This window comes from Aspergillus stella-maris, assembly GCF_047715825.1.
Source record: "Aspergillus stella-maris strain CBS 113639 unplaced genomic scaffold BDV14scaffold_61, whole genome shotgun sequence".
Classification (NCBI taxonomy): Eukaryota; Fungi; Ascomycota; class Eurotiomycetes; order Eurotiales; family Aspergillaceae; genus Aspergillus; species Aspergillus stella-maris.
The window spans coordinates 154784-182556 of record NW_027396855.1 but is presented as its reverse complement, the minus strand read 5'-3'; the positions used below and the strand labels follow the sequence as shown (position 1 = coordinate 182556).

The following is a 27773-nucleotide window of genomic DNA, read 5'->3' as shown; positions in this document are numbered from 1 at the left end:
AGCACCAAGAAACAGCCTTCCAAAGGTAGGTTATCCGCTCGGCCGAGTGATGTTAGGGTTTAGGTTTTTGGACCCGACGGGCCTGTCGGGATGGCAGCTACAGGAAATATCCCATGGTACGGAACTAGCTTCGCCTGGACGCATTTGTGTCCCTTCAACCTTGGCCACCTATGCAATGGCGAGACGTGCTTGATGACTCTGCCTGGGATTTAAATTCATCAACTGACTTCTGACGTACATTCATATAAGCCTCCACTTCACTGCTTAAAGAAATCTAAAATAAAAATCGAGTTCGTTACAGCCAGACGTGCTAGACAAGAAAACCATGTCTCTCCAGACCACCGGCCTGGCGGCCGTCGATACAGAAGCCGGACTATATTTCTACTACCAAGAAGGCACCGAAATCAAAGAAGCTTCATCCGAAGATGGAGTGAAATGGCAGTCTAGCACCAATGTCGTCGGCGACAAATGCAAAGTTACCGGATCGCCGATCACGGTGTATCGTGCCGGCAGGGATGGGGGCTCATTTGCGGGGAAGCCCACGGTAGCACTCACGCAGATTATACGGAGAGACATGGTTATACTGATGTCAAGATTATCTCAAGGTCCACGTTTTCTACATCGATGACCAAAACCGTCTCAGGGATAAGGTCAAGGTCATCGGCGGCGAGGGTGAATGGGAGGAGATCCCGGTGCCTGACGATATAACAAAGGACATCTCCCAGTACTCGCAGTTGGCTAGCGGGACCTGTCATGTGGGTTCACACCAGAGGGTGTATTTCGAGCAGTAAGATACCTGTTGCCCTGCGGGTCTATTCTACCGTCCCTGCCATTCCGCACCGACGAAAAAAAAAAAAAAAAAAAAAAAAAAAGGCCTGACTGATTGTAGGTACCTCGACGGCGGGTTTGAAATCTCCGAAATCTACCGCCGCACAGATACGGACTACACCTGGGAGTTCACCAAATCTCTGTCCGAAACGCGTGGGACTGCGCTGGAAGGAACAAGCCTCGCCGCCCACTTCACGGACAAGCTCAACCTTCTTTGTCTCCAAGACCACTCTGGTCAGCTTCTGAAGTACTACGGAGATGGCGAAGAATGGAAGGGTAGGTGACCCCAGCAGCGGGCACGGGATGACACTCTACCAACTGAGACTGATGAATGCCTGTGGAAATAGGTCACGAAGTTGTACTCACAAGCGAAGAAGTAGAGGCTACCACTCCTCTTGCAATGTGCGGCCCGCCGTCCTCAGAGGAGTCGCATATCTTCTATGCGTCATCAGGCAGTAATATTGGGGATCTTTTGAACGGCAAGAAGACGCAGGTGGGGACCTTCTGGGCTGGTACGAAGCTTGCGGGTGCGCAACGGTCGGAGACAGTGTACTTGTTTTACAGGCAGTCTGTGAATCCCTATGGGATTGCGACGATGCAGTTCGACGGGAAGAAGTGGAAGGAGGGGAATGCGGTTGTGAAAGGTGGTGGAAAGGCTGGCTGGTCTGGGTGGTTGAGAGAAGCTTTAGGGCTTGTTAAATAGGATGAGTCTCAGTGGGGAGGGCATTTTACTTTCATGCCACTTAGGAGAGCTCAGATCACTAGTGCTTAAACTATTTTACACTGTTGATCAATGGGTCACAGCAGCTTGGTCCAACTTCCTGTCCATTGACCATAGTCTAGGGGACATGCGGGTAGCTATGCTGTGGCAGCACCGAAAATATCTCATCGACGACGATTTGCTAGTTGTAACGAGGGAATGGTATACTGCAGCAGGAACAGGTCACTTGCCAATGAAGCTTCAATTAACCCAACCTTCGAATGGTAGAACGCTGTCTCCATGTGGCTCGCCGTGCTCGTGGTGAGTGCTTCTCATCCTTAAATGGCAACAAGGGTGGTCTGAACTGGAAGTGTACGATATAAATCATTTCTAAGCAGTATTTCTTCAACCAAGGCACTTTGACGGAGTATTTAACGCGATACCCTGCTATTCCCAACCAGGATGTCAGGCATTTCCTACGAAGGCCTATCGGGACAAAACCGCAACAACGTAATTTAATGTTTGGGCTGGTAAACTGCTGGCAGGAAAAGTTAATTACGTACACAGATAGACTTGCTTAGTTTCACCACTTGGTGCTGTCAGATTTGCGATAATATCTGATGATGGAGGGTTCAAAACGTTGTATTCGTCTGATGTCCCCAGATCGCTGTTCGTCTCTTGCCCCTTTTTGGGCTTCAAGGCAGTACACTGTACCGGTATATCTTGCTTATTTCACATGACGTCCTTATAAATTATAAGGACTAGTTTCATCCGACAGGTTCCTCGGGTGTTGTACACATCCCATACAACTAGGCAGTAGTAGTGCTGATGTACATATAGGGAAAAGATAAATAGCTTGTACATATCTTATAGGATAATTGGATTGTCCTCTGCACCCTCTTCTGGATCCAAGTTGATTAGATTCTGGCCCTGACCTCCTTGAGGTAGAATTCTGTTGCTACTCTATACATGTGCCCAATTGTCATTACGTACAGAGCACTGACTTGCATTGTCAGGCCATTTGCAGTTAGCGCATGCTCCATTGAATGTCCCTGGAATGTGGCGGTACTCAGGGAAGGACGTCCACCTTGTGCATTACAGCAGTGTGTACAAGGATGGCTCAGACGCCCTCCCCTTGATTGTATGAGAAGGGCATTGATGTATAAGTCCCGTTTACTGTCAATTTGAGGGGGATTCACCCTGCCACGGTAGAACTCCACTCCCTGCCCTGGAAGACCAAGCAACTTCCTCTATACATTGTTTTTCACGTACGAGTCAACAAGCAACCCCCAATAGGGAATATTGGGTTCTGGTTCGCTGGAGTGGTACGGGGATTTGGTAATGCCCTATTTGCAGCTTTCGCAGGTACAGATTTTCACCTCCAGCTTCAGCCTGACCCTTGGAGCGTAGAGAGCAAGAAGGCTCTTGACGAACAAATCAAGCAAAAAGGGGATGTCATATGGGCAATGTTAGTCAGAAGCAAGCCAGATGGAACAAATATAGGCGTACCATGGGGGTTTCAATGGGTACAGATTTTCTTAAATACTTTAGCTGATTGAACAGACCTGGAGAACTTTGCGGAGTCTGAGTCTTCAGGTAACATTGTAGTGAACGGATCCAGTCACTTACTCGTGTTTACGGAATGCTGCTCTATTGTTGTAGCAGCCCTAGTTTACATCATATCCGTCCACCCCGACCCGCACCTTACTGTCCGGGCATCACTCTTGCCGAACACCAAGGCCCTAAGAGTGGGATTTAATAATGGCAGCTAAGAGGATTCTGAGATGGTATATGCTAGGTTGTTCTCTTAATCTGGGCTTAATCTCTGTAGAATGTCAAGCCAAGCAAAAGTCAGTACCTACCCTACCAAGGAAGGTACCCGTCCCAACCCGACAGGGCTCTACCTATCTAATTTATCTCTTGCCCACTCTACACCCACAAAATAAAAGATTGCTCGCTCCGCTCGTAAAAAAGCAAAAAACATACAACAGCTGGGATTCGCATGTGGTCACCCACCATACTACTAACCAGCCGGCGTGTGGCTTAAGTACGGCTGAGCGGACGGGAAGCCCTGTTCTCCACACCCTGTGGTCGTATGTACGAGGTTGAAGAATACTTTGTTCTATATGGTAAATATTGCATAATCACTACCATAGGCTGGGTCAGCCAAAGGCCCAAATTACTTTCCCTTTCTTTTCGAGAAGGCTGTTGATCACCTCAAGTGGAGGCGAAAACCGTCTCTAAAAGTGGATAACGTGGAGCTCAAACTGCAATATGAGGTCGATCGAGAAGAAATGGAGCTCGTGCCCACTTGAACCAGAGAGTTTCTGGAAGTTTGTAGTTATTCTATGCGTTGACTCTTTAAGGGAAGTGGTGGACTGCCACTGCCGGGCCTATCAGGATCGTAGATCACCAACTACGGCGTAGACTGCTTAGAAGAGTTCTGTCAAGCGCGTGGTCGATCTACAGAGAATATTAAATTAGCAGATCTCGTGTATATAGAGTACAGACATTACTCGTTAACCAATCCGCTTGCCCCTATCTTCCCTTCGTCCGTGGTTCCATGGAACCAAACATTGAACTCTCTCCTGAATGCGCAAGCACAAGCTCTATCCATTCAGGGGCTGCTCCTGTATAAGGGATCCATGTTTACACCATGCCCAGGCTCAATTCCAGCCACAATACTAATAATAACAATAACAATAATAATGAACAAAGTCAAGCTGCTTCTCCTCGGAGACTCCCAGAACACCACCGACTTTCTCTACAGGGTACCTACCTACCTATTTCATTCCAATAGACCCACTTGACTAATGATCAACAGTTCAACCGCGCCGCCGTCGCGCGCGCCTTCGCAAAGGGCACACTCGCACCGCCCGGAACAGCAGAATACACGAGAGAGTGCAGCATAAGCTCAAACTCAAGCCCAAGCCTCAGCACAGGCAAAATCCAAGTAACAACACGCACAAAACAACTCACTGAAACAAGCAACCTACAATGTTTCGAAAACCACACCCCGCCATCGGGGATAATCCTGCTCTACGACGTAACGTCGCCCTTATCATTCGAGGGCGTGGAAAAGGCCCTATTGGGCCTAACGCTGCGCGAGGAACTAGAAGACGAAGACGGGTCTGAGGAGATGCGGCTCTGTGTTGTTGGCGACACGGGGATTGGGGGCTTTGACTCCGCGGTGAGGGTTGTAACGCCTGAGGAAGGGCGCACGTTGGCGGGACGGTTTGGGGCTTCGTTTGCGGAGGTATCGACGGAGAGTGAGCGGGATGTTGATCGGGTTGTGTTTGGTGTTGTGAGGGCTTGTTTGGCGCTTACGGGGGATGGGATGTCTGGGTCTGGGTCGGGGGAGATCAAGGAGGGTTCGTGGAGTGGGAGTGGGAGGGGCCAGGGGGATTGGGGGAGGTCTCTTTCGGGGAAGATATCCCGTATCTTTCGCAAATAGGAGGACTGCTTGAATGCTAAATTGCTGGTTTCGATGGAACTGCCTCTGTTATACCCATCTGGAGTCCACGCAGTTTCTCTCCTGAGGCCAGCGAAAGTCACTCACGAGACCGATGCCGATGCCGATACTCGCCGCGCCGTCTATCCCTGACTCGTCAGCGGCGCTCAGCCATTGTTGTCATTCTGTTCAGTCGATCTACCGACCAGTAACGCAGGTTCAGGTGCTCGCTTGTTCCTTCGACTTTCCACTCCAAACCCCCGGTGGCTGTCATGGCCGGGAGGATAGGGGCAGACAGACCTAGGACTCTGACCTATCCGATGCAAATCTACCCAGGGCGACGATTTACGAACGGTGGCACGTCTACGATACTCTCCGGCTTTGGCTTTCATCCGGTCACCTTAGAAAGAAGGGTGCCCTGGCGAGGAAGGAAAACTCGTTGGACTATGTCCAAAATCCGAAGCAATGACAACGCCGAAGCCATTAGTACCGACTGGAAGGGGTTTAATGTTGTCCATAGAAGAATCTCCCTTGAATAACAAAGGAAATAATTAATAATGATAATAATATTATAGACAAGGTCCGGTTCACATCACATGCATGCATGCGTGTATCAATATCAATATCAGTCGTAGGTCCGAGCACAACGCATAGCCACCTGGGTCAGCTAATCTGGGTCCTTATAGAGCTCCTTATTATCTTTCCCAATCACCAAGGCTATGAAGTCCGAAATACCATATGGCTTTGGAGAGTGCTGCTTAGCGCCGCGCCCGGGCGTTTCAATCCGTTAGAGTGTTAGTGTCAGTGGTCAAGTCCAGGCGACAGCAGGCACCAGGGGTCTGTGCACGACTTTCCCGTTTTCTTTGTATATAAAGATAATGCTATGCCGACAACAACGGGTCTCATCCGTCAAACAAAGCAGGCTCTTGTCTAGAGAAGATATCAGACTAACATGCCACCGATCAGACGCTCAAAGCGCCTCTCCAGCTCTACCGTCAAGAGCACCGAAAAAGCAAAGACGAAACCTAGCCCTAGCACAGAGCCACAAATACAGCCAAAGTACGACAACAACAACAACAGAAACCAGCAACATCTCCACCTCCTAACCCTTCCCCACACCATCCTCACAAACATAACCTCCTACCTCCCCCCCGAATCAACAACCTGCCTATCCCTAACCTCCCACACAGCCCTATCCCTCCTCGGCACAGCCTCCTGGACAGACTTCACGGGCCCAACACGCCGGTACACACCCGGTGTCTCCAGCACCTTCCCTAACCCCCTCATCACACTCCTGCAGCGCGACTTGCGGCCAGATCTCTATCACTGCAATACATGCAACATCCTACACCCGCCTCTAAGACCACCGTCTACGCATCGCGAAACAAAATTCACGCGTATCTGTCTTTGGGGCGAGGACGCCGTTGTCGACTTCTGGCCGCGCGATGAGACCACAGGAAATGGGAGAGGATATAGCCTTGTCTTCAGGCACTTGGCGACCGCATTCCAGGACCATTACTTTTTCGCACGGAATAGCTGTACGTGTATGGGGCTTGGTTGCGTCGGGCATAACCCGCCGGCACTACCAGCGGCAAACCCCGGGGCTTCTATGTTCGATGGGGATTTCACGTTCGTCCCGCGGGGGAGTACGTTGCAATATCGCCTTGTTTCAAAGGGTATTTGGCAAAGACGCGGTGACCTTCCTCGTGATCGACGTGGTGATCTTGTTATCGTGCAGCAGCACCGGTTGAAGAGTAAAGTAGCAGGGGAACCACTAACTGCAGCGGCAGTCAGGAACTTGCCGCTGAGAGTCTGTGCCCATCTGAGCACGACGACTGCGCCGCCGCCGGATGTTGAGATGGGGAGGTCAAGGTATAGAGCTAATGGGTCTATGCTCTCGGATGCTGTGATTATGGCCTTTCCGGAGGAGCAGAGGGGGGATGACGAGTTGGACTATAGTGTGTTTCGGCGCGCGACATCCGCTGAGATGGATCAGTATCGAGCAGCTGAGGGGGCCGAGGCGACAGACAGACAGGGATATGTTTGGAGATGTACGGCGTGTCCGATGAAGTTCCGCGTTGAGTATATTCCGGGAGAAGGAGAAGACGGGGCTGAGCTTGTTGTAATGGCGGCGCATTTCTTTGGAGGCTTGATATCTGACGCCTCGAGGTTCTGGACGATGTTTGCGCTGCGCGTTGGGCCGGATCTTCCGCCTAGGAAGAGGAACTGTGAGTATTGGGTTACGGAGAGGGTGAAGGAAAGGGGGTTTCCGAATTTTGATTTTGATTTCGATGGTATTGTTGGGTGAAGTGGCTATATATCAAGGTACATAGTGTCTTAAGCTGCAGTATTGAGAAGTTGCTCCTTTTTGGTTGCGTTGAAGATTGGCAGAATCTGTCCTTATATTAGCCACGAGACAAACAAACTATCAAGTGAGCAAGGTATAGTTACTGGAAGAAAGAGGTATCATACCCTCTTCTGCTCCCTCCAATCACACTCTCTCCAATAGAAAGCGGTAGATAGACCATACCCCTTGGTTCTGATTTGAAGCCATGTTTATTCTTCATCTCTCGCAACGATATTGGCTGTACAAGCTCATAAACACTGACTATCTCGTATGCAAAGTCATACCCCTCCCAATCCTTACCCCTCCGGTTAAACTCGGCATTGCCCAGTCCATTTTCTTCAAGCGGCTCGTCACCAGGATTGCGGGTCTTTGCTGGGAGAGGTTTCGCAGACGTGTGTTATCGCTGAATGAGGTGCGATGCGGTAAAACCAGATTCTTTGCACTGTAGGCTTCATGCACTACTTCTGAACTCGTAGTTCTTCTGGCCAGAGATGATTTGGTCCATATACGGATCGTTCATGGGTAGGATAACGTCGGTGGGGATGCGGCTTTCACTCACTTCTCGTGCTACTATGGCTTGAGACATGGTAAGAAGCGAAAGGTTGACGGGGGAGGTGTTAGCAAAGAAAATTAGCACGCAGTAGCTGTCTGTTTCGGATGTTGACACGCGCCTCCCTCCCCAATACTAAAGGCCGAGAGCTCGAGAGAACAAAGAACGGAGTCCTGCACTACTGCATCCCTTCACCGACCCCCAGACGGTTCGCCAACTCCAACTCCATGCGCTCCCCTGGCTCTGGCCCCTCTCTTATTTCAGCCAGCATGTCACCATCCATGCCGAAATCAAGTTCCCAATCTGGCCACTGCTCTCCCGCGGCATCCTTCATATGCTTCAGCACTGCCTGTTCAAAGTGCCACCGCAGCGCCTTGTCGCTCACACGCCACCTCTCTAGCCCCCTGTTCCAGGCTTCAGGCCGTAAATGTCTGCCGTCGATCCCAGTCACGAACAAGTCTTTTTTGAATACTGTCACCTTGTAGCCGTCCTGCTTCCTGTTAGTGCAAATCCCCCAGGGTTTTGAATAACTGACCATTGGGTTGATGGCAAATGTGTATCGATCGAAACGCCGATGCAGAGATGCTTCCAACAAGAGACCGTTCTGGGGGGAGTACATTTTATATTCCCCAATTTTCTGTGCATTGGTCGGATCAGTAATCCATTGAAGGTCGTACCTGTTGTGGACCCATTCCTGCTGGCCGGCGATTGGGAAGATGTGAGCTGTTTCAAGACCTTCCGGATCTTGTGCTGTCCCAGAACCAGTTACAGCACATGCTCCATCGCGTGCTCTCAGTCTTTCACGGAACCAACGCTGCTATTTGTTGTACGTGCTTACTGTTAACGGACGATAGCTGCGGGAACGAGTGTGCAAGGGGATCGCTTTACCTGGCTTGACATCCGGCTCGACGCGACATTGTGAGAGGGAACTCGCCGGGCAACCTCCCTTGTAGTGGTTCGAACGTCGAGGGGCGCGCCATCTACAACCCACGTTAGAGCAAGTAACCAACCTCATGTCTACTGCGCTGATGTATATCCAACCTACCCTGCTTCAACACGATATAACGTCCTTGCGCCAATTGTGCACCATTTCTGGCCAGGAGGGGGCCCGTGTCGCCGTTCACGTCAACTTGGAAGATCGCCCAAGGAGTCATCTGTGGGAAGTCGAGGAACACCGGACACAGCTCGTAAAGATTCTTGCCAGTCAAACTGCCGTTCTGGTATGCTCCTTTGGGGCTGTTAGATAAAGCGGCTTGAGTCCGTGGGTTGACTGCATCTCACTCACCCCCGAGAATATGGCCGCTGTCATGGTAGATGTGAATGTTGCGGCTCGTGGTGGAGCAGGGTGCTTCAAGCTGTCGGTGAGCCATAGTTATCGACCGCTTCCGATGATTTTGCGAGAAAAATTGAGATGCAGGAGATGGTGTTGGTGTTGGTGTTGTGGTTGGGGATGTGGAGGGAAGTGCGTTAGTGTTAGAGTTACGATTTCCTCTGGTACTGAGTCGAGCCATAATATTCTCATTCACCATTTTGCAAAAGGCTAAAAATAGTCTCGTCACTGGTTAAATGATGAGAAGTTAAGGAAGAAATCACAGGCAGGGAATCATAACTAGAGAAAAGATAATATCACGAGAGAAAGAAAGGGGAATGAAAAAGCATAAACAAGAAACTGTACAAGCCTATATAGCCATAATAAACATTAGAGATTATACCATGTCAACCTCAACCTCGCCCCCCAATAGAAAAAAAAACCTGGATCTTTGACACTAAACAGCCTCGACAGCAGTATGCTCGGCATAAGCCGAAGAAGTATGCTCGGGGCCCGCCCCGTTCATACTAGGATCACCAGACAGACTCCCAACAATACCAACGAGGTCATCCGGCGGAAGTAGCCCATCAAAGCCATGGCCATGAGACTCGCGGGACACAGCAACTGACTGGTCAGGCGAAGTATATGATAGATGGTGGTAGTTGCCATTGCTTGTATCTCCCGGGATAGTCGTGCTAGTCGTTGACCAAGGAGCGTGGGAGTTACCGATATCACCAAGTGACTGGGTACTGGGTATATAGAAGTTATTCAGCGCATTACTGCTGCTGTGGTCGTGGAGGGATGAGCCGAGATGATGGTGCTGCGATGGCACGTAGTGACTTTCGTGGCCGAGACCATAAGTACCTAGGTTTGGTGGGAGTGATAGGTCCGGGACTTGGAGGCTTTGAAGCATCATCGGTGCGCTGCTGGAGCTGATGACACCGGCGTGGCTGGCGAGTTGCTGTTGGAGGTTTGGGAAGGGGTCGAGGGCCGATGTAGATGCTGTTTTGTCTGAGAGGCCTTCTTCTGGTTTTGTGGTGATACTATTTAGGAAGTCGAATGCGCCAGCGGGGTTGTAAAGACTTGCGACGTGGTCGTGGGATGGTTGGTAGAGAGGCCAGGATTGTTGGGATGGTGCGGTGTGGTGTAGGATGTCGTGGTGCTGAGGTGGTTGGTAGATATTTTGAGTGGGCTTGCTCATTAGGATCGACTCCAAGGATAGAGGAGGGAGGTCGATGGCGGTGGCTGGTCTGGGACTGTTGGTCAGAGCACGATCAGGCGTGGTGAGTAGCTTCCGCCATGTCGTTGTGCCGACCTCGTTTGGTCGTGTTTGGCGGAACTTCCAGAGGATAATTGCCATTCTCTTGCTTTCATCTGGAGCTGAGCCAGGGTATGACATGCGTCGCAGGCTGGAGGGAGCACTGGCTCGAATCTCCTGCACTGCAGTCAAGGTGTGGAAGTATCGCCGGGTTCGCTCATCAGCAGCGACATGGTGTCCCGAGCTCTCGACTTCTCGCTTTTCTTGCGTAAGTTTTGTGAATGTTTTTGCCCACCATGAGGACTCAAAGGGTGGTTTGATCTTTGTTGAGTGTGGTTTGGCAAGGTTGTGGTATGCCTCCATTGTCCGCCGTCCATCTTCGTAGATGTATGTGCTGCAGGTCCAGTCTTCCATCTGGTTGATCATTGGCGTGCTTCCGGAGAGAGAGTTTGCGAGGTCAAGCTCGAGGTGAATTCCCAGCCTTGACCCAATAGGAGGGAAATCGTCCATCAACTCGAGGTTGGTTTCGAGAAGAATGACCTCGCAATTTAGCGGGTCATTTACATCTGAAAAAGATGAGTTCAGATGAGGGAATGCTGCTCGCCAATTCTTTACATCCTCTAGTGGCATAGAAGGTTGACGCTGGTGGCCCTGTAGGCGAGTGTATACATGGAATGCGTCTTCGATGCGGTCAGGCTTGTTCGGTGCGCTAACCCACATGTCGAAGCTGATTCCATGAACTGCATTAGAGTTCAAGTCTTGCTGAGTCGTCGTGGTAGAGTACTGAGGTAGTTGAAGGTCCGCAGTGTACGGCGGCATCAACCTCGTGGGTTCTTGGTACGAGGTTAAGTGGCTGCTGTAATGGCTTGATGGCACATGGTCCATCGAAGCCCTCCATCTCGGTCCAACTGGTTGAGTTGGAGTACTCGCCCGGTCTGCTGCTTGTTCCCGAACAAGTCGTTCCCCTGTTCTGTTTAGTCATGTGTGTATATAGTGGAGCATTGCATCTTACAGTCGGGGTCGCCCTTGAGGAATGAATCAAGGACTTGCAGGTGACTTGAGACTTGCTTCCTTGTTCTCCGCTTGCCGGTCAACTTGTAGATGTATTCCGCAATCAATTCGTTTCGTCCATAAGACTTTCCTCGTTCGGACCATTTTCGCCTGCCCATAGGCGGGTTTGCTTCGAGAGCTACCGTGCCGTTAGCGATATCCTAGACTACTCATGGTAAAATCCTGCTTACCTTGCTGGAAGGCATCCTCCAGTTCATCTGACCATACCGGCTCACCATCCTTGCCAGTGTCTCGACGTGGCCGAGCTCTGTACTCCAGATACTTCTGAGACTTCAGATAGCTTCGAGCCCTCCTGGAACCAGGGTACGAAGAGGCATTTGATTGAAGACGTCGAAGCTTCTTCACCTGATACCGATGGCTCATCAACTGAGGGTGGTGAGGGTGGTAAAGGCTAGTAGCAGCAGTCGGCAGCGGATGGCTTGGGACAGGAGGGTGAGGGTACTTCAAGGTGTACTGCTGGAGGGGGTCATCACGACCAGTGGGATCATTGTGAGCAAGGCTATCAGAGTAAGCCTGTACGTTCCCAGACGTATTCTGAAGAGCTCGGTTTGAATGGGCCCCTACGCTCTCCAGAGCTGCTTGGTTCTGAGATACCATGCACTCGGATTGCCAGTCACTCTCGGTAGCCATCGGTCCCCAACGATTTGCTCTCAAGAATGAGAACAAATTCCAAGAACAAGGTGGTGAAAGCTGCTCGAATGTTTACCGTCTGGCAAAGAACGCAGAAGGTGACAAAACAGCAATGAAGAACGTAGATGCTTGAGGAGAGAATGTAAGAGCCTGGGAAAGAGAATGTGAAAAGCGAGCAGCAATGGTGTTTATACGAACGAGATCAGGAATCTCACCCCCTCTCCCTGGAGAAGGAGGGTGTTTGCACTATGCATCCCCGGTAGTAGCATGCTTGGGACACGGTGCTTGTTTGGGAGGGTGTAAATAGCCCCTCGAGGGCAACTTGCACTGTCCCTCAGAGCGGGGGAAGAGCTCCTACTGTGTTCACGCGTTTGACCAAGGTCACGAATAAGGGAAGACAGTGACTGCTCCGCTGCAGCAAATCAGACGGGCCAGAGCTTGACCGGGTCGAGGCAAGGGGGCCTTCGAGGAGCACGAATCCAGTCAACGAACGACCTTTCGGAGTTTGTACGCCAGACGTCGGTGCCGATGTGCAGTTGGTATAGACACAGTGACGATAAACGTCTGAGTGGCAAAGATCGCTCTTCGGAATGTAGTTGATCGAATTGGCATTCGTGCCTGGCCATGTACGAAGAATGTAGAGGGTGTTACGAGAGTTGAGCCGGAATGCAAGAGCAAAGCTCACAGGAAAGTACTGGATATCCAGGGTGCGAGCACCTAGTTGTATAGGAGTAAAGGAACATTATTCATATTGAACAAGATCCCAAGAAGACATAGATGGGATGCAGGGTATCTGAGTTTCGGAAGCAAGAACGGACGGCATTTTGCAGGACGCGTATGTATGAAGGTGGGTGACAGGAACGTGTTGACTGCGTCTGTCCGCGACGCAAGGGATGATATCGCGACGGTCAACCTGCTTTTGTGCCTATCGACAGGGAGAAGGGACTCTAGCTTTCGTCGTCCTGGGCCCCTACAGTGAATTTTCTGCGCCCGACTCCCGTGAGCTTTTGGAGCTTGACCCTGTCCACCTGCTCCCCTACCTTCTTTTCGATCCTCTCGATCTCCTCTTCCGCATCGATGGCCTCCGCGTTTGCGAATTCCAATACTAACCGTCTACCAAGCAAGTGCGTGTTCTTCAGCGCGTCCATGGCATTTTCCGCTTCGCGAGCGCTTACGAAATCAGCAAACCCGAAACCACGAGCAGATCGGTCGAACTTTTGAGGAACCCGCACGGAGCGGAGCTGCCCATAGGCTCCGAAAAGAGACCGGATGTCCTTTTTCGTCGCTTGGAATGGCAAGTTCTTGATGATAATCTTGGTACGTCGGGCGGCGATCTTCTTGGCTGTGTCGTCACGTCTTCTTTCTTCTGCGGCATCCATGCCCTTATGAGATGCTCTTACTACCAATGCGTGTCGGTCGAGGGTGTAACCGTTCATAACAGCAAGAGCTGCCTGCGCCTGAGCCTTGGTCCTGAAGTCGGCGAAACCGAAACCCATGCTCAAGGTTTGTCCTGGGTTCTTGGGGTCGGGTTTGACCTTGATCCTAGCAGAGACAAAGCCGTCCAGCGGCCTGAACGCTTCTACCAGAGACTGATTAGTTGTAGAGAAGTTAAGGTTCTTGATGAACAGTGTTGCGGTGGCAATGTTCTGCTCATCTTCTTCGTCCGCAGCAAAGGTATCTGACGTTGAGAACCCTTGGGAGACAGCCTTGGCTTCTGGCAGAGGGTTCTGCGGCGGAACGTTCGACTCAAAGAGGTTCTTTGGTGCCTTCTCCAAGAAGAGAATTGAATCTCCAAGCTTGCGGTATGCGAGACCTTTGAAAGCCTTTTGCGCTTCATCGGGTCGTGAAAACTCCACAATGGCTATCGTGCCACTTGGAGGCATCAGTACTCTGGTGAGTTGTCCGAACGGTTCAAACAGTTTGCGAAGCTCTTCACTCTTTGTGCCATACGAGAAGTTCTTTACCAAAATCGCGATGTTTCCTCGCTCACGCTGTTTGAAAGCGTCCAGATTCACACCGTTCGCCTTGAAGTAGGCTTTCGTCTCTTGGATGACGTGCGTCTCGGCGTGGGCCTGCTTGACTGCAGCGTCGGACGAGGTAGGATCCAAAAGGTCGGATTTCGAGACACCAATTCGTTCAGCAACTGAAGACATGACAGCGTCGGCCTGTGTTTGTCAGTGACGTTCATCGAAGCATAGTCACGGTGTACTCACGTTCATGTACAGCGAGTTCCAGCTAAACGTAGAAGACGAAGCATCTTGCTTTCGCTTGATCTGCTTCTGCTTCTTCAACGGCAGCTTCGACAGCTCATGCTCATCCAGCTTGTGCGTCTTCTTCTCGGAAGCTGGCAGAATGTGCAGCAGACGACCTTGGAAGTGCTTTCCATCGAGGTTCTTGTAGGCCTCGATAGCGGCATCAGGATCGGCAAACTGAACGTATGCGAATCCTTTGCTGGTGGTGGATCGAGTGTCGAAAGCGACGTGAATCTGAGAAATGAAACATTAGTAAATTGTTTCAAAACAGTTGGCAAAGTCAAAATAGAAGGGAGACTGCTTTATCAGATAGCGAGAGGCATCTACTAAAATTCTCTCTTCTGAGGTCACATCATTTGCTTTTGCATCGGATGTCCCTATCAGGAGAATTCATCATTCAAGCAGCGGATACATTTTTTATCCAAGGTTCTGGGGTGGAATAATAAAATGTGTGGTCTTACCTCTTCTAACTTGCCGAAGGGCGAGAACAATGGCTGAAGATCAGACTCCTTCGTCTCGTAGGACAGGTTTCTGATGAACAACCGTGCAGAGATGCGAATGTTCTCAATGTTCGTATCGACCTCAGGAGCCGTAGGGGCTTTTTCGGCGACATTCTCGGCAGGCTTCTCAGCGCTACCGACAGTGATAGCATCAACCTTCGAGTCAACCATCGGCGTATCTTCGTCGACGGCTGCTGGGGGTTGGAAGGCTTCCTGTTCATCCTCGTCGAGAAGACCTAGGAGACGGCTCGTCTTCGAGCGAAGCCAATCCGAATCAGACACAGGCTCGGGCGCTTGGTCTTGTTCTTCTTGTTTCTCTTCGCTTGCCTCAGGCGCAGACTCAACGTTGTTCTCATCAGCAACCGGCGAATGACCAGCATCACCTGGAGCATTTGAGTCCGCGGTGTTGTCTTGACCAAGCTTCGCTTTCTTCCTTTGAGCGTATGTCAGTTCCTCCTGTGTGGTATCATCCTCAGCAGGCTGTTCCTTCGGTTGCGAGTCCGCCTCAACCGGGGTAGGAAGCTGATCATCATTCGCCCATGTCCGGATCTTGGAAGGCTGCGTGATCAGAGAAAGATATTCTTGTGTCTTAGGGTCCTGAGGGGCGGGTTCTCCGTCGCGTTTACGCTTCAGGTTGCTTGCGGTAGCATCACTAGGCATTTCTTTACTGTTCCTTCCCTTGTGGGTATCAGGTTCTGCATCAATCTAAAGTACTTGGTCAGTTACAAGACCACCTTGACTGGTCAGCGAGCTCGACGGGGAAAACAAAAAGCAAAGTGAAAATAGACAAGGAAGACATACCGGCTTAGCAATGTCTACAGAGATTTTTGACATCTTCATATATGTCTTGTTGAAATATGAAACAGCTTGCTGAGCAACCTCGGAGCTCTTGAAGCCCACGAAGCCGATCCTGCGTTTCGGCAGGACATGAGCATCCGTGACTTGGAAGCGAGTTGCAAAGTGCTTCTTGAGTTGATCATTGGATAAAGTCGGCGGGAGGCCGGAGACGAACACTCTTGTGCTCTCCATGGTGGTGGTTGTGGCCTCCTCGAGATATAGAAAAGTTGCAACTAGAAAACTTTTTTGTCCGTATTTTTTTTTCTGCTTTCATACTGTTGAAGGCGGTGACGGAGGTGGGCGGTGGTCCATGCGTTCGCGCGGAGTTTCCACCGCGCAACCGCCAAACAAGCTGAACACTCGCTCTCTAGACCAGATCTCATCCATTGCATATTGCAATTGCTATCAAGCCTTTTACTTTAGTTGACCGAACCGTTATTCATAACCGCCTACGTTCACAATGTCTTCCGAGAAAAAGGACAAGCTGGAGCGTAAGTGTTGAGCCCCATACGAGCTCCCCTCCGGTTCGACTAACACGATTCCAGCCCAAATTAAGTCCGTTGACATGGTAAGGAGATTCGCCCACAAAGACGACCTTGCGCTTATGATATGGTAGTCGGAGGACATGCAACAGGAGGCCGTTGAAGTTGGTATGGACCCGCGGATGCCTTTCGGTGTTTAGGAGTTCGGGCTAATTGTGTAGCTATCGAGGCTATGGAGAAGTACCACATTGAGAAGGTATGTTCTCTCCATTATCATTCTACTCCTGTTTATACGACTCATGCTAATGGCTACTAGGACATTGCCCAGTACATCAAGAGAGAAGTCCGCGACCCCTAGCCTACCTACCAGAATACGAATCTTACGATGGAACAGTTCGACTCGCGCAAGGGCGCTACATGGCACTGCGTTGTTGGAAGGAACTTTGGCAGCTTCGTGACACACGGTAACCACAATCAGGCACGATACGATATACCTGTGTACTGACGCCCCCCAGAAACGAAGCATTTCATCTACTTCTACCTCGGACACTGCGCCATCCTCCTCTTCAAGACGCAATAAACGTTCCCATCTACGCAGCGAGATCAGTTCCACATAGTATCGCTTGGACCCTGGAGGCACCATGCGAGCTTTCAGACATCCTGTTATGTCGAACCTCAATACCACTTTACGATTCCCCAGCCACATTGAGAGGGTGCATATAGGCCAAACTCATGATTATTCTCTCCGTGCAACTTTCTGTTATTAAATTTGTTTTTCGGTGTTATTATTGGTAAAATATACTGCTCGGATCGCATTGATATTAGCCTGTCTAGATAGGAGCGTAAATACTGTCATAGCCAGCCATAGCCCGATACGTTCTGAACCCACCCACCGTAGCCTTGAACTTCATTAGCAACGACGACATGTTTCAAAGTAAGATCACCAAGAGAATGAACAAGAATTACGGCACGTGCCCTGCAAGACTCATCAGACATGACCGCCAAGACCCGCGCCACGACGCCACACGTCAACAGCGGGAGCCCTTTAACTGCTGCCTTCACCCTTTATCTACCACCACCTCCCATCTTCTCCACTGCAGTTTTTAGTCTGTCTATAAGAGCAAGAAAATCTTCCAAATTTCGCGCTCAGGAATCCTGGTCAGATCCAGGCTACGATACAATGGCTATCTGCATCACATTCGGCACGCATGGTTCGTCCCCCAAATCTGGATCTGGATCCTTCGTCATACTCCTCCACTGAACCGGAGGTGTACTCCGATATCCTTACCCACTGTTATATTATAGTCTAGTAACACTAACATATCATACAGAATTCACATCCATGCTAGAGGGGTACGAGAATGTTAGGGCTTATTGCTATAACTGTATGTTTCTCACACCCCTTCTGCTTGCCTTTCCCTAGCGGACTTCGTGCGGAGAATGCCCGGCGAACGTCCGGCGGAGCGGGTGTGAGCCACACTTGCCAGGCACATACTAACAACGTACTACTACTACAGGTAACCACTGGAATGGACGGTGTGTGACGAGATGGTATGTTCCCTTCTCTGCTTCAAGAATCAATATAGAATGTGCTAATGTGGTTACTAGGCCGTTCTTCACAGTCTGCTTCATTGTATGTCTTATCCTGGCTTACCTTACTCTCTACCAAACACCAAACACCAAGCAACACATTCCTATTTGCTACTCTGCCATAGAGACCTAACTAACATCTCCCCTCTCCCAAAACAGCCCCTCATCCCGCTAGCAATGCACAAATATAAAGAGGTTACATGCTACACGTGCCGCTTTACGCAAGATCTCCGGTACCACTTCCTCCCTCCTCCGCCCGTCCTCTCCCTTCTACTTTGACTCAGTCCACTAATGTATGCAGTGATCGCCCCGACATAACACCCGACACAAGACCACCGCCAAACGTCTGGGGTCCGCAGCCGCCGCCGCAAGCGCACTACGGCCATCCCCCGCAGCAGGGGCAGCAGATGCAGTACCCGCCTGTTGCGTCCGGGGCGACGTCGCCGCCGCCGCCGCAGGCGGGTGGGGGGCAAGGGGAGCATTATGGGTATAAGTAATGACCACTTGTATTCAAGGAGAGGATAAGGGCGGAAGGAGGCGAAATTGGGGAGAGGTGTTGAGGTGTTGAGGTGTTGAGGTGTTAATGGGTTGAAGACGAAGACGAATAGTTGAGGTTCAGTTGAGAGGGGTGATATCTATCTTCTGTTGTTTTTTTTTTCTATTGTATTGTGCATGGTATGGACTGTCACATTTAGGTTTTGTGCTTTTTTCTATTTTTTTATTTCTTGGGCTTGCTTGTTCGTGTAAGCATAATACCTTAATTAAGCAAAAGAATGCAGGATAATATTCCAGAGTGCGCGATGAGGTATAGAATTAAAGCCATATGTTGTATGTTCAGTCATATATAAGTAGGTATCTAGCACTGAGGTAGATAGGTCATGAAGCCACGCCCTACCAATAGCAACAAAAAACGAGTGGGGTATAGTCAAGTTTCAAAAGTCCAAACACATAAGCCTGCTTGCTCTAAGCAAGCCCATTCATCCATTCACCCATCAATCCATCCGTATATCATAAGTCCAAAAGCAGACTGAATCACTGCCCATCCTTCCCAACAGCCTTCTCAGTCGGCGTAGCAGCACCGGACTTTCCATCCCCCTCAGACGCAGCCCGCCCCTCCAACGCCGCCTGCTGCGCAGCACTCCTCCAGCTCTTCCCCCTAGCATCCAAATACATAAGCCTAACAGTCCTCACCATCGAATGCCTCCCCTCCCACAACGGAAACAGCACAACTCCAAACGCCGTCCCAAAGAGCCAGATAATACCGACAACAATCCACCCGGTAAAGAACTCGCGGCTGAAGACATATTTGCTGCCGTACATGGGGATCGGCCAGAGTAAGAGGAAGCAAATGACCATGCCGATTGTGAGGCCGCGTGAGATGAATGCTGCGCGGTTGAGTTTTTTGATTTCCTCTTCTTCTTCGCGCGCGCTGTGGTGTTGTTCGCCTGGGACGAGTTCGAGGTCTACGTGCGCGTTGGCGGCGACGTCAGAGTCGTCGACTTTGCGGATCGCGCGCATGGTTTCGTAGTCGTAGTTTTGGGGGCCGAAGAGGTATGTTAGGACTGGGGAGAAGACGATGGGGGAGAGTAAGGCCGCGACGTTGCCTGCTAGCATGGGGTAGTTTGCGCCGGTGGTTTCGACGGAGAAAGTGCCGTATTGGGACTTTGTGGTTGTGAGCCATGCGATCAATGAGCAGGCCAGACCAAGTACGGGACTTGCGGCTGCGGCGATCCAGTTCTGGCCCTTCCAGACTAGTGTCATGGCTCCTGGAAACACGGCGGAGGAGATGATCACGCCCATGAGGAGGTAGAGGTATCCCATTCCGATACCGGCGTAGTGGAGGCCTGTAGCAAAGGCGGCCATCACGATTGCGAAGAAGACGCAAGAAGTGTGTGAGATCCAGACGAGGCGTTGGCCTTTGGCGGCGGGGTGGATGTACGCTTGGTAGATGTCGTAGGTGAGAATTGAGGAGACGGCGATCAGTTGAGCGGAGAAGGCAGAGGTGACGGCCATGAAGATCATGAGGGTTGTGCAGACTGCGCCGGAGTAGCCGAGGAGTTCGACCGAGGCAAAGGGGAGGACGAGACCTGCTGTTACGTCTGCAGAGGCGATGCGGCGGGTTCCCTCTAGGGCGAGGGCTGAGAGACCCATTGTTGTAGCGCAGAGCCAGGGGATCGCGAACCAGCAGAGACCGCCAATCACATATCCGGGGAATGCGTGGACTGGGTGAGCAGCAATGGCCTTGTTGTAGTAGCCGTTGTCGAGGAAGACAGTGCCAAAGTTGCCGACGAGGTTGATGACCCAGAAGATGCCGCCTTCGCGAGAGTGCATGGTAAGGTAGCTTCCTTCAGTGTTGCCGTCAACGGGGTTGCGCTGGGCAGCCTGAACAAGCAGATCGTAGACTTTGCCGGGAGAGCCGAGCTTGTCGCTGGTAGCATAGGCCGAGAAAGAGAAGATGAAGATGATGACAATGATGACGACGGTGTGCATGTAGTCGGTGATGAAAGTGGCTTTGATACCACCGAAGAGGGTGTAGAGTACAACACCAATGGGCAGAAGGAAGCACGCAGCAACGACGGGCACGCCGGTCATGGTGTTCAATACCGCAGCACCACCAGTCAGCAGCATGGCAGTAACGAGAATGTTGGTCATCAAGCAGAAGACGATGAAGACGCAGTGCACCGCCGTGCCATAGCGAGCGCGGATGGCTTCGAGGAAAGTGTGAGCATTAGGCGCGCGTCTCTTGAGTTCGATGGCGAGCGTCGCAAACAGAATGATTTGAACAGTAGCACCCGAGGCATAGAAGAACGGCCCCGAAGTGCCATATTGATACGCCACAGCCGTTGACTGAAGAAGCGTAGCAGCCCACGTCCAACTACTCACAACGGCCGAAGCCACCAGTCCAGACTTGACGCTTCGTCCGGCAGTAGAGAACATCTCAGATGTGATAACTTCATGTTGATATCTATATCTGTCAGCGAGATCCACAACGTCTGAGGAGTGTTATAGTACCTCTTCAGAGACCAAGTAATAAAAATCATGATCAAGGCAAAGGCAAACCCCAAGCCAACAATAATACCATATCCAAAGCCCTGAGACAGAGGAGGCGAGAAGACAATTGTCTCGACGCCCTCTGCGTCAGGCTGAGCCGTGACAGCAACCATGCTGATAGTCACAGGTAATCAATCAGTCAATCAGTAATGCTCAAGTTGGCGGTGACCTTTGTAAGCCCAATGGTAGTTGAGATAGAGTGCGTTTGAACTTCCTGACAGCAACCAAGACCGGAGTATAAGAGCAGACCAGACAGACAGATATAGAATCCTAAATCTCCGATCCCGCAGGGTCACCTCACACAGAGTCAGACGCAGCCGCGATAGACCAGAAATAATGTCGAAGCGATGATAAATAAGAATAAAAGGGCATGATATATGCCCTCTGGGGCAGGCATTGATAAGAACGACCCATGTTAGTTTCGTAATGGGGAAGAGAAGCTTGGCAGTCCCGTCCCTTCTCCAGGTTACTTTGCCTATGGAGAACAGCCCAGCTCAGGATGATGAGAAGAGAGAGAGGGAGTGTTATCGCAGTGGACAAGGACGAAAAGAATCCAGCACACCCATTGGGCAATGGCATCCTTATCAGCACAGCTATTCACAATGTGATTGGACGGGAAGCGCAGACTGATAAGCGGGCCCGACACCCCGGCCCGGGCATGGCCGCCGCGCGCATTCAAGACTGTCATTGCTGAGCGTAACCCCGTAAAGCTTCGATAACAGCTTAGTTTGTTACTCGATTCGCGTACGAAACGGTTTTGCCATGTGTTCCCCACGGAATTGCCTTACCTGCTCTGCAGTTCGAGTTTCAGAGGCCCACTGCTGGACTGTGCGGCGGTGCGCTCTCCCTTGGAGTGCCTATCGTGGTTAGTGCCATCGTTTCCCACACATTCAGGGCTCGGATTCGGGGCTCTTGTTGCTCTCTCCGGTGGAATATCCGTAGGAAGTGCTTTTTCTGTCATGCCGTTGATCAAATCCTTCAGGTTGCCTGCAGATGTCACCAGTACCTTTCTAGTCTACAACGCTCGACGCTCGTGATTTCTACAAGGTCGCTAGCCTGAAGCTGTAGTAGGCCTCAACTACCCATAGAATATGGACTGTAGACATCAAGCAGCACAGCAGGGGGCAGATATAGACATAGATATAGACCCATCGTTCGCCCATTCTACATGTATCCGCCGTATCTAATACAACGTAAGTGTCTAGTAGACCCTCCCGAGTCTACAAAAATACTACCTAGTCAGCCGAAAGCCATGGGTATGCATCGGAGACTACCGATTGCTGATCTGATACCTACTGAGTAAATTACTGAGCCCTACCTGTCATTGACGCATCATGACTGGCTAAATCAGTATGGAGGGTCCGTATGACCGCATGTCTTTGGACCGCTCCAGATTCCCCAGGTTAACGAAGGAATGGGGACATGACAGTGACAGGAAAAAATCAGCGGGATAGTCAGGGCATACTGTGCCGAGCACCGACACATCCTTTCAGGCGCCGACAGCGGAGTCCAAAAAAAAAAAAAAAAGAAAGAAAGAAAGAAAGAAATCGATATCGTGGGCGAGTGCACTTCTTAGCGAACTAAGGCTGATATTGCGAGATACTATACAGATGCATTGTTTCCCAACTAGACTAACTTTAACTTGACCGAGCACCGAATGCAAGACGAACAAACAAACAAATATTCAACGGGGCCCATTCTGCAGATGGGTATTGGCTCTAGAAGCACGAGCGGAAAGAAGTCGGGTAGGCAGGTGTGTTCCATGCACCCTGCTCGCTGGCGCACAGAACGAGCAGGCTGGAGGGAGGAGTAAAGGGGTATAAGGTTTTCGAAAGTTCAAAGGTGTTGTTGGTTATATCGGTTGTGCTTCCCCGGTAGTCGATGTGCTGGGACAGTCGGAATTCATCGAGCAATCATAGTCCTCATCTCAAGATCATGGTGCTCAAACGAATGCCACTTTGCTCAAGCCCAATCGACTGCGGTTCAGCCGGTAATTCCACGCGATAGGTTGGTCACGCTCCCGCCATTTACGAGGAGAACTTGCGAGTAATCTTGGCGATAACTGTTCACACAAACTCAAGTTAGCCATCTCTCTCATCATTCCAAAATCCGCCAACATAACCCAAGCAAGGATAAACGTACCATGCAGACCAACAACACTGAAAATAAATCCCAAACTCAAAACTAGGACAACAACGGGGTCAACCCGGAGACCGGGGCTCTCATCCGTGTAAAGCTTCAGCATGGTGCTGCTGGACCCACCAGCACCCGCAGAGCGAGTCGAGCTAGGGCGCACATTGCGAAGCTGCTCCTTGTGGTCGGCGGCGGCGCGGCGGCGCAGAGCAGCGCGAGGACCACCGGGGGGTGTAGGAGAAGAGGGACGGTTGACGGAGGAGACGGCGGAGGCGGCGCCAGCGGACTTGGAGTCGGGGCCGGATTCGGCGCCGGATGTTAGGGGAGAAGCAGCGCGAGGGGAAGACTGGTAGATTACATGTTAGCATTGTTGAAGGATTTGGAGAGCAGAAGGGTGAATTGAGATGGGTCGCTGCGATGTTGAAGCTGGTGCTTGGGATCGGCGAAAAGGGACACCTACCATTGTGAGAGGTGGAAAGAGGGGTTGAAGAAAAATTCAGCGGAAGTCGTGATAGATTACAAAAATGAGCTTGGAAAGCAAAAAAATGCACTGAATGGCAAGGAGAGAATGGTCGTGGGGAGAAGAAGAGTTGAAGTTAAAGTAGTGAGGTGAGGTCTGCTTCCATCGAAAGGACACGATCACCCTCAGTGAAGTTGTATCGTTACTTACTGTCATATTACAGTCCCCCGGCTTGGCCATCCAATCACCATCCACAACATTCCTCCAACTGCGTAACAATATTACGACCTCTGCCAGGCTCGCCTCTTCGCCAAATCAAAGGGGTTTAAAAGCTTCATTTCATGAATTGAATTTACCTGTGGATTGTAATCATGGTTCAATTTGTAGATTCACTATTATATATGGGTGACTTTTAGAAACAGGTATAATCGTAATAATTTGACATAATGGTAGCTGATAAATTCGAGCATAGAGATATTCATCAAGCAAACGCTATGGGTACCTTAACTGACATATGAACAAGATCAAGCAATGAATAGAAGCAACCCAGACTGTATAGATGAGAAGCAGTCGTAATGAACCCCAGAAAAACGTAGGAAAAGGTATCATAATGTAAATATTCAATATACGCCCCAATTGAATGTGCAGGGTGAATGTGCAGGTCAGGCATGGGTAGCATCCGATTGAAGGTCAATGATCCTTAATCAATCATCATTCGGGTGGGTACTTGGCCGGCAACATTGGACAGCTCTGTCGAGTTCTTCTCTGCGTTCTTGTCCCCCTTCTTCTTGTTGATGTGGGGCTTGAGCCCCTTGTGGAAGTTGTGCATGCAAATGCAGGCGATGATGATGGTCACCACGATCAGGATTAGGGTAATGACGGCGAAGAAGGTCAAGGATCGTCGAGCGACCAAGTATTCGTTTTCGGTCGCGGGCTGGTACATGCGAACCAACTTGAACAGGAAGTATGCCATGGCTGCGAAGTAGAGGAGCTATAGCAATTAGCAAATGCGCGTTGACGTTTACGGAGAGAGAACATACAATAATAGCAATCATTCCCACAGAGCTCTCACGTCGCACGAAGAACGCCGCGGCGAGGAGAATCAGGATTGTGACAGGGATGGCGGCGATCGTAAGAGAGAACTCGATATCCGTCTTGTTTGTGACGATGACCAAGAACTGAACTGTGAAACCAAGGAAGAAGAACAAATCGAATTTGAGCAGCGCAATGTAAATCTGCCGATATTAGTTCCAGCTCAACATCTGAGAGGTAGATATACAAACCTGGTATGTCAGATAACGGCGCTTCATCCGCAAATCAGCACTGATATGCTTGTAGATGGACCATGCAAATTCATCATAAAGCTTCCAGGCGATAATCATCATCAACAGCGAACCACAAGCGACGACGATCGGGATAATGATCAAGAACGGCTGGGTCTCTCCCCAGATATCCGGACTAACACCATTGTTGAGGGTCAAAATGTCGACGGCTTCCTTGACTTGCTGTACTTGGACCGCCCCGTAGATCAAAAGACCGATGTTACACACGCACAGTCCGATAACCTGAATGGTGTTCTTGAGCCGTAACGCATCGTACACGAGGACCAGTTCGTAGATAAAACCGAAACTGTATAATGCAAGGAAAGTAGGGACCGTTTTCGTAGAGGGAATGGCTTCGGCGGCGGGGGTTAGTTGTATCTGGAAGTTTGCGAAGACGTAACTATCCAAGCCATATGTTAGCTGCGGGATCAAGCAGAATCTTTTGCTTTGGTGTGACATACCATTCCAGCGCGAGAGTTATGATTGTTTGGATGAAGGTGACGATGGCAAAGGACCACGTCCATAACGAATTTGGTTTGTACATCTTTTTTCGCGTCGGGGCCGCAGACACATTTGCATATCCCTCTCGCCCGCGAAAGCCGCCTTGATCTCGTCTGAATGCTGGGTCGAATGACCCTCCAAGGAGAGACGCTCTCGAAGTGTGAGAGTAAATTTTGACAATTTGCTCCGTGACGGAGCTTGAGTCCTCCGGAGGTTCGTGCTGTGGATACAATATGGCGGTTTACCACCTTTGCGGCGGTAAGTAGACCGGGAGAGCGAGAAGGTTTCGTGGAAAAAGGAGGATGAGTTGGGTTAAACGGTCGGGCCCTGTTGTCCCACTCTGTGCAAGACACTGTCTCTTCTTTGTTGATGCCGTTGGTTGGTGAGTGGCTCAGGAGGTCAGATCTCCAGGGGACCGTCAAGCAGACTTCCCAACGAACATATAACCCCCGACGAGACCCCGCTGCGGTCGGCGGACGGATGGGAGGTGGGATGGGCTGAAGAGAGAGAAAGAGTGCGGTCGCAGACGAGCGCTGAAGGGCGATGAGTGGCCTTGATCTACTCACGGATTGCTGGTGGATGCCAAGCCGCCTGTGAAACGCCTGTTTGTCGGGCGGGGAGGCTTACATCGATCGTAGGGCGAGAAGTTTCGAGGACTGATGGTGGGAAAAACTGAATAGGGCTGAGAGATCTGGGACGAAGAAAGCGAGCGACGATAAACGAGAGAAAGATGCTAAAGAGAGAATGAAGGAGATCGACAGAGAGCAAGGGGAGAGATGAGGCTGCGACCAGGAACAACGGAGGCAGAAGAGAAAAAAGTGGACAAAAATGAAGACCGTCAAAGGAACCAAAGGGCCAAAACTGGGGGACGCGAAACAGCGGAAGAGTCCGGTAATTTCCAGCCAGAGTGAACCACTTTTAAGGGGATCCAGTGGGACTCCCAGGCACGCCGAATACGCGGTCCAGTGTCTGGACTCTGGCCCTGACAGCTAACGGTGCTGGAATGGCACTATTTGACCTCGATTAATTATCCCGTCATCGCCCTAATCTTATTACTGGAGGACGCTGCTCTGCCGTCCCTGACACGGCTTGCATCTGTACGACATGGCCACATAAAGCTCGACGCCCCCAAGTTTCCTGTAAACACCGTTCCCCGTACTACGGTGCTGGTCTACTAATACCCAAGTTAGACTGTCAACACAAACAACTAGGTACAGAATACTCTACACTCGACAACTAAATCATGATCATCCTCAAAACAACGTGGTTGTTCTCACGTCTTCCACGTTGACAGAGGTGTTGATCTTGAACCATGATCGTCGGCTTACCAACTTGCCGGCTATTTTTAGGCACTCAGGCACTGTCCAGTCGTCCCTGCAGAGATTCACTCCAGTAATCACCGAGAAGCTAGGATCAAAACGCATATTAATACTATATTGCATTGCAGTTGCAGTCGCAGTTGCAGCTGCTTACCGGCAGGCCGGAAATTCACATTCTTCCAACCAGGCCGAGACATTCACCAATTGTTGCAATGCTCCATTACGTATGGTGCAATTGGCATACCCATCCAGTCCATCATTATGGGGTGAAACAAACGCTGGAATGAGCCAATCTGCCAACAATGTCGAGAGCTCAAAAGCTCCAACCCCGCCTTTGCGAGGCTGGCTGAAAACCATGGAAAGTGGAAGCTCCAGCAAGGACGGTCTGTCCATCTGGTAAGGTTGGGTGATTCTAGACCATGAGTGATAATCCTCATTTTTGCTCGTCTTGGACGCGGTGGAGTGTGGCAGTGCCTGAGACACGCAAGCCACTTTTTTCCAGCCTGAGGCTTGAGGCTTGCACCGCCGAGTGGCTTGATCAATTGGAATCAGCACTAGAAATTACTACTGTTACTGTAGCATTGGATTTATCATTGTTATGGTCGATGGAAATGACCTCCTTTCAAGTCGACATGAGGTCATTTAGATGTATCGGAATTGAATTGAAGTTGTGATCTGTTCGATGGTGGTCGCGTGAGATGTCCCCAGGTCAGAAGATATATATCCTGCCCCTTCAATGAACGGCAAGGAAGCACAGCTCAATAAACAGGCAGAACAACTCCATTCCTCGCAGACAGATTGGAGTACGTATCAGTACGAGGACATATAAACAGCCAATGAAGACCACCACTATACGAGTCCACAATGCTAACAAGAACCGAGGCCACACTCGCCATATCCTCAGCAAGCAAGCACGTGACCCACAGAGCTGTACCTTTCCCGCTGACTGTACAGTCGCAGCCCTCAAACAAGAAAGCGGTGAGAACCTATAGCTCCCCAAAACAAACCCACCAAAAAAATTCCCCTCCCTCTCTTCTCCTCTCCAAGCGCCATCCCCCCAAAGCCGCGTTTCTTTGCTACACACGACGGCGATAGCAATATCCCGTCCGGACGATGATGAAAATCATATCCGATCAACCCCGCAAATGAGAAATTCGGAGGAATCTTCACAAACCGAATCCG

The 27773-nt window shown here is 50.6% G+C and overlaps 11 protein-coding genes across 11 annotated transcripts; 5 read left to right on the top strand and 6 right to left on the bottom strand.

Moving 5' to 3' along the window:
• The first annotated feature begins 255 nt into the window (after positions 1-255).
• BDV14DRAFT_121234 (uncharacterized protein) lies at positions 256-1632 on the top strand. The gene is made up of 4 exons (XM_073765902.1): positions 256-544; positions 606-787; positions 890-1104; positions 1176-1632. Exons 1-4 carry the CDS (start codon positions 326-328, stop codon positions 1529-1531), a joined length of 972 nt encoding a protein of 323 aa, XP_073624655.1. The 5' UTR covers positions 256-325; the 3' UTR covers positions 1532-1632.
• A 2604-nt stretch (positions 1633-4236) lies between these two features.
• Positions 4237-4982, top strand: BDV14DRAFT_203578 (uncharacterized protein; the record flags this gene model as incomplete). The annotated part of the gene is made up of 2 exons (XM_073774310.1): positions 4237-4299; positions 4353-4982. 2 exons carry the CDS (start codon positions 4237-4239, stop codon positions 4980-4982), a joined length of 693 nt encoding a protein of 230 aa, XP_073624654.1.
• A 621-nt stretch (positions 4983-5603) lies between these two features.
• BDV14DRAFT_121224 (uncharacterized protein) lies at positions 5604-7465 on the top strand. Its single transcript, XM_073765901.1, has one exon. The coding sequence runs from the start codon at positions 5932-5934 to the stop codon at positions 7285-7287; it is 1356 nt and encodes a 451-aa protein (XP_073624653.1). The 5' UTR covers positions 5604-5931; the 3' UTR covers positions 7288-7465.
• A 312-nt stretch (positions 7466-7777) lies between these two features.
• BDV14DRAFT_203576 (uncharacterized protein) lies at positions 7778-9246 on the bottom strand (the record flags this gene model as incomplete). Its single annotated transcript, XM_073774309.1, has 6 exons — positions 7778-8011; positions 8076-8366; positions 8412-8693; positions 8765-8856; positions 8922-9104; positions 9162-9246. The coding sequence occupies 6 exons, from the start codon at positions 9244-9246 to the stop codon at positions 7778-7780; spliced, it is 1167 nt and encodes a 388-aa protein (XP_073624652.1).
• Positions 9247-9523: 277 nt separating this feature from the next.
• Positions 9524-12617, bottom strand: abaA (transcription factor AbaA). The gene is made up of 3 exons (XM_073765900.1): positions 11685-12617; positions 11456-11632; positions 9524-11408 (listed from the first exon to the last, which is right to left on the bottom strand). Exons 1-3 carry the CDS (start codon positions 12142-12144, stop codon positions 9643-9645), a joined length of 2403 nt encoding a protein of 800 aa, XP_073624651.1. The 5' UTR covers positions 12145-12617; the 3' UTR covers positions 9524-9642.
• Positions 12618-13091: 474 nt separating this feature from the next.
• On the bottom strand, positions 13092-15925 carry mrd1 (RNA-binding ribosome biosynthesis protein MRD1; the record flags this gene model as incomplete). Its single annotated transcript, XM_073774308.1, has 4 exons — positions 13092-14309; positions 14358-14630; positions 14858-15601; positions 15698-15925. The coding sequence occupies 4 exons, from the start codon at positions 15923-15925 to the stop codon at positions 13092-13094; spliced, it is 2463 nt and encodes an 820-aa protein (XP_073624650.1).
• A 166-nt stretch (positions 15926-16091) lies between these two features.
• On the top strand, positions 16092-17159 carry BDV14DRAFT_180079 (dynein light chain DYN2). The gene is made up of 7 exons (XM_073769856.1): positions 16092-16224; positions 16279-16301; positions 16350-16383; positions 16437-16471; positions 16532-16558; positions 16610-16679; positions 16731-17159. Exons 1-7 carry the CDS (start codon positions 16194-16196, stop codon positions 16793-16795), a joined length of 285 nt encoding a protein of 94 aa, XP_073624649.1. The 5' UTR covers positions 16092-16193; the 3' UTR covers positions 16796-17159.
• Positions 17160-17395: 236 nt separating this feature from the next.
• Positions 17396-18302, top strand: BDV14DRAFT_203572 (rhodopsin family protein; the record flags this gene model as incomplete). Its single annotated transcript, XM_073774307.1, has 6 exons — positions 17396-17426; positions 17547-17600; positions 17733-17766; positions 17824-17848; positions 17965-18038; positions 18107-18302. 6 exons carry the CDS (start codon positions 17396-17398, stop codon positions 18300-18302), a joined length of 414 nt encoding a protein of 137 aa, XP_073624648.1.
• A 321-nt stretch (positions 18303-18623) lies between these two features.
• On the bottom strand, positions 18624-21349 carry BDV14DRAFT_211018 (sodium:solute symporter family protein). The gene is made up of 2 exons (XM_073776010.1): positions 20818-21349; positions 18624-20770 (listed from the first exon to the last, which is right to left on the bottom strand). The coding sequence occupies exons 1-2, from the start codon at positions 20967-20969 to the stop codon at positions 18838-18840; spliced, it is 2085 nt and encodes a 694-aa protein (XP_073624647.1). The 5' UTR covers positions 20970-21349; the 3' UTR covers positions 18624-18837.
• Positions 21350-22411: 1062 nt separating this feature from the next.
• On the bottom strand, positions 22412-23606 carry BDV14DRAFT_180069 (SEC61-beta family protein). The gene is made up of 3 exons (XM_073769855.1): positions 23450-23606; positions 22999-23335; positions 22412-22918 (listed from the first exon to the last, which is right to left on the bottom strand). Exons 1-3 carry the CDS (start codon positions 23450-23452, stop codon positions 22884-22886), a joined length of 375 nt encoding a protein of 124 aa, XP_073624646.1. The 5' UTR covers positions 23453-23606; the 3' UTR covers positions 22412-22883.
• Positions 23607-24149: 543 nt separating this feature from the next.
• On the bottom strand, positions 24150-25315 carry BDV14DRAFT_192129 (uncharacterized protein; the record flags this gene model as incomplete). The annotated part of the gene is made up of 4 exons (XM_073771593.1): positions 24150-24440; positions 24490-24684; positions 24733-25171; positions 25233-25315. The coding sequence occupies 4 exons, from the start codon at positions 25313-25315 to the stop codon at positions 24150-24152; spliced, it is 1008 nt and encodes a 335-aa protein (XP_073624645.1).
• Between the last annotated feature and the right edge of the window lie 2458 nt (positions 25316-27773).

Excerpts from the sequence above, each read along its gene's own strand:
- BDV14DRAFT_121234 (XM_073765902.1), top strand. The coding sequence starts at position 326 with ATGTCTCTCCAGACCACCGGCCTGGCGGCCGTCGATACAGAAGCCGGA. Across the intron at positions 788-889 it reads CAGAGGGTGTATTTCGAGCA|GTACCTCGACGGCGGGTTTG; the intron begins GTAAGATACCTG and ends GACTGATTGTAG. Across the intron at positions 1,105-1,175 it reads AGATGGCGAAGAATGGAAGG|GTCACGAAGTTGTACTCACA; the intron begins GTAGGTGACCCC and ends CTGTGGAAATAG.
- BDV14DRAFT_121224 (XM_073765901.1), top strand. The coding sequence starts at position 5,932 with ATGCCACCGATCAGACGCTCAAAGCGCCTCTCCAGCTCTACCGTCAAG.
- abaA (XM_073765900.1), bottom strand. The coding sequence starts at position 12,144 with ATGGCTACCGAGAGTGACTGGCAATCCGAGTGCATGGTATCTCAGAAC. Across the intron at positions 11,633-11,684 it reads GGAGGATGCCTTCCAGCAAG|CTCTCGAAGCAAACCCGCCT; the intron begins GTAAGCAGGATT and ends ACGGCACGGTAG. Across the intron at positions 11,409-11,455 it reads CCTCAAGGGCGACCCCGACT|GGGAACGACTTGTTCGGGAA; the intron begins GTAAGATGCAAT and ends TAAACAGAACAG.
- BDV14DRAFT_180079 (XM_073769856.1), top strand. The coding sequence starts at position 16,194 with ATGTCTTCCGAGAAAAAGGACAAGCTGGAGC. Across the intron at positions 16,225-16,278 it reads GAAAAAGGACAAGCTGGAGC|CCCAAATTAAGTCCGTTGAC; the intron begins GTAAGTGTTGAG and ends ACACGATTCCAG. Across the intron at positions 16,384-16,436 it reads ACAGGAGGCCGTTGAAGTTG|CTATCGAGGCTATGGAGAAG; the intron begins GTATGGACCCGC and ends CTAATTGTGTAG.
- BDV14DRAFT_211018 (XM_073776010.1), bottom strand. The coding sequence starts at position 20,969 with ATGGTTGCTGTCACGGCTCAGCCTGACGCAGAGGGCGTCGAGACAATT. Across the intron at positions 20,771-20,817 it reads ATTACTTGGTCTCTGAAGAG|ATATCAACATGAAGTTATCA; the intron begins GTACTATAACAC and ends TGACAGATATAG.
- BDV14DRAFT_180069 (XM_073769855.1), bottom strand. Across the intron at positions 22,919-22,998 it reads CAGTGTTGTTGGTCTGCATG|TTATCGCCAAGATTACTCGC; the intron begins GTACGTTTATCC and ends TTGTGTGAACAG.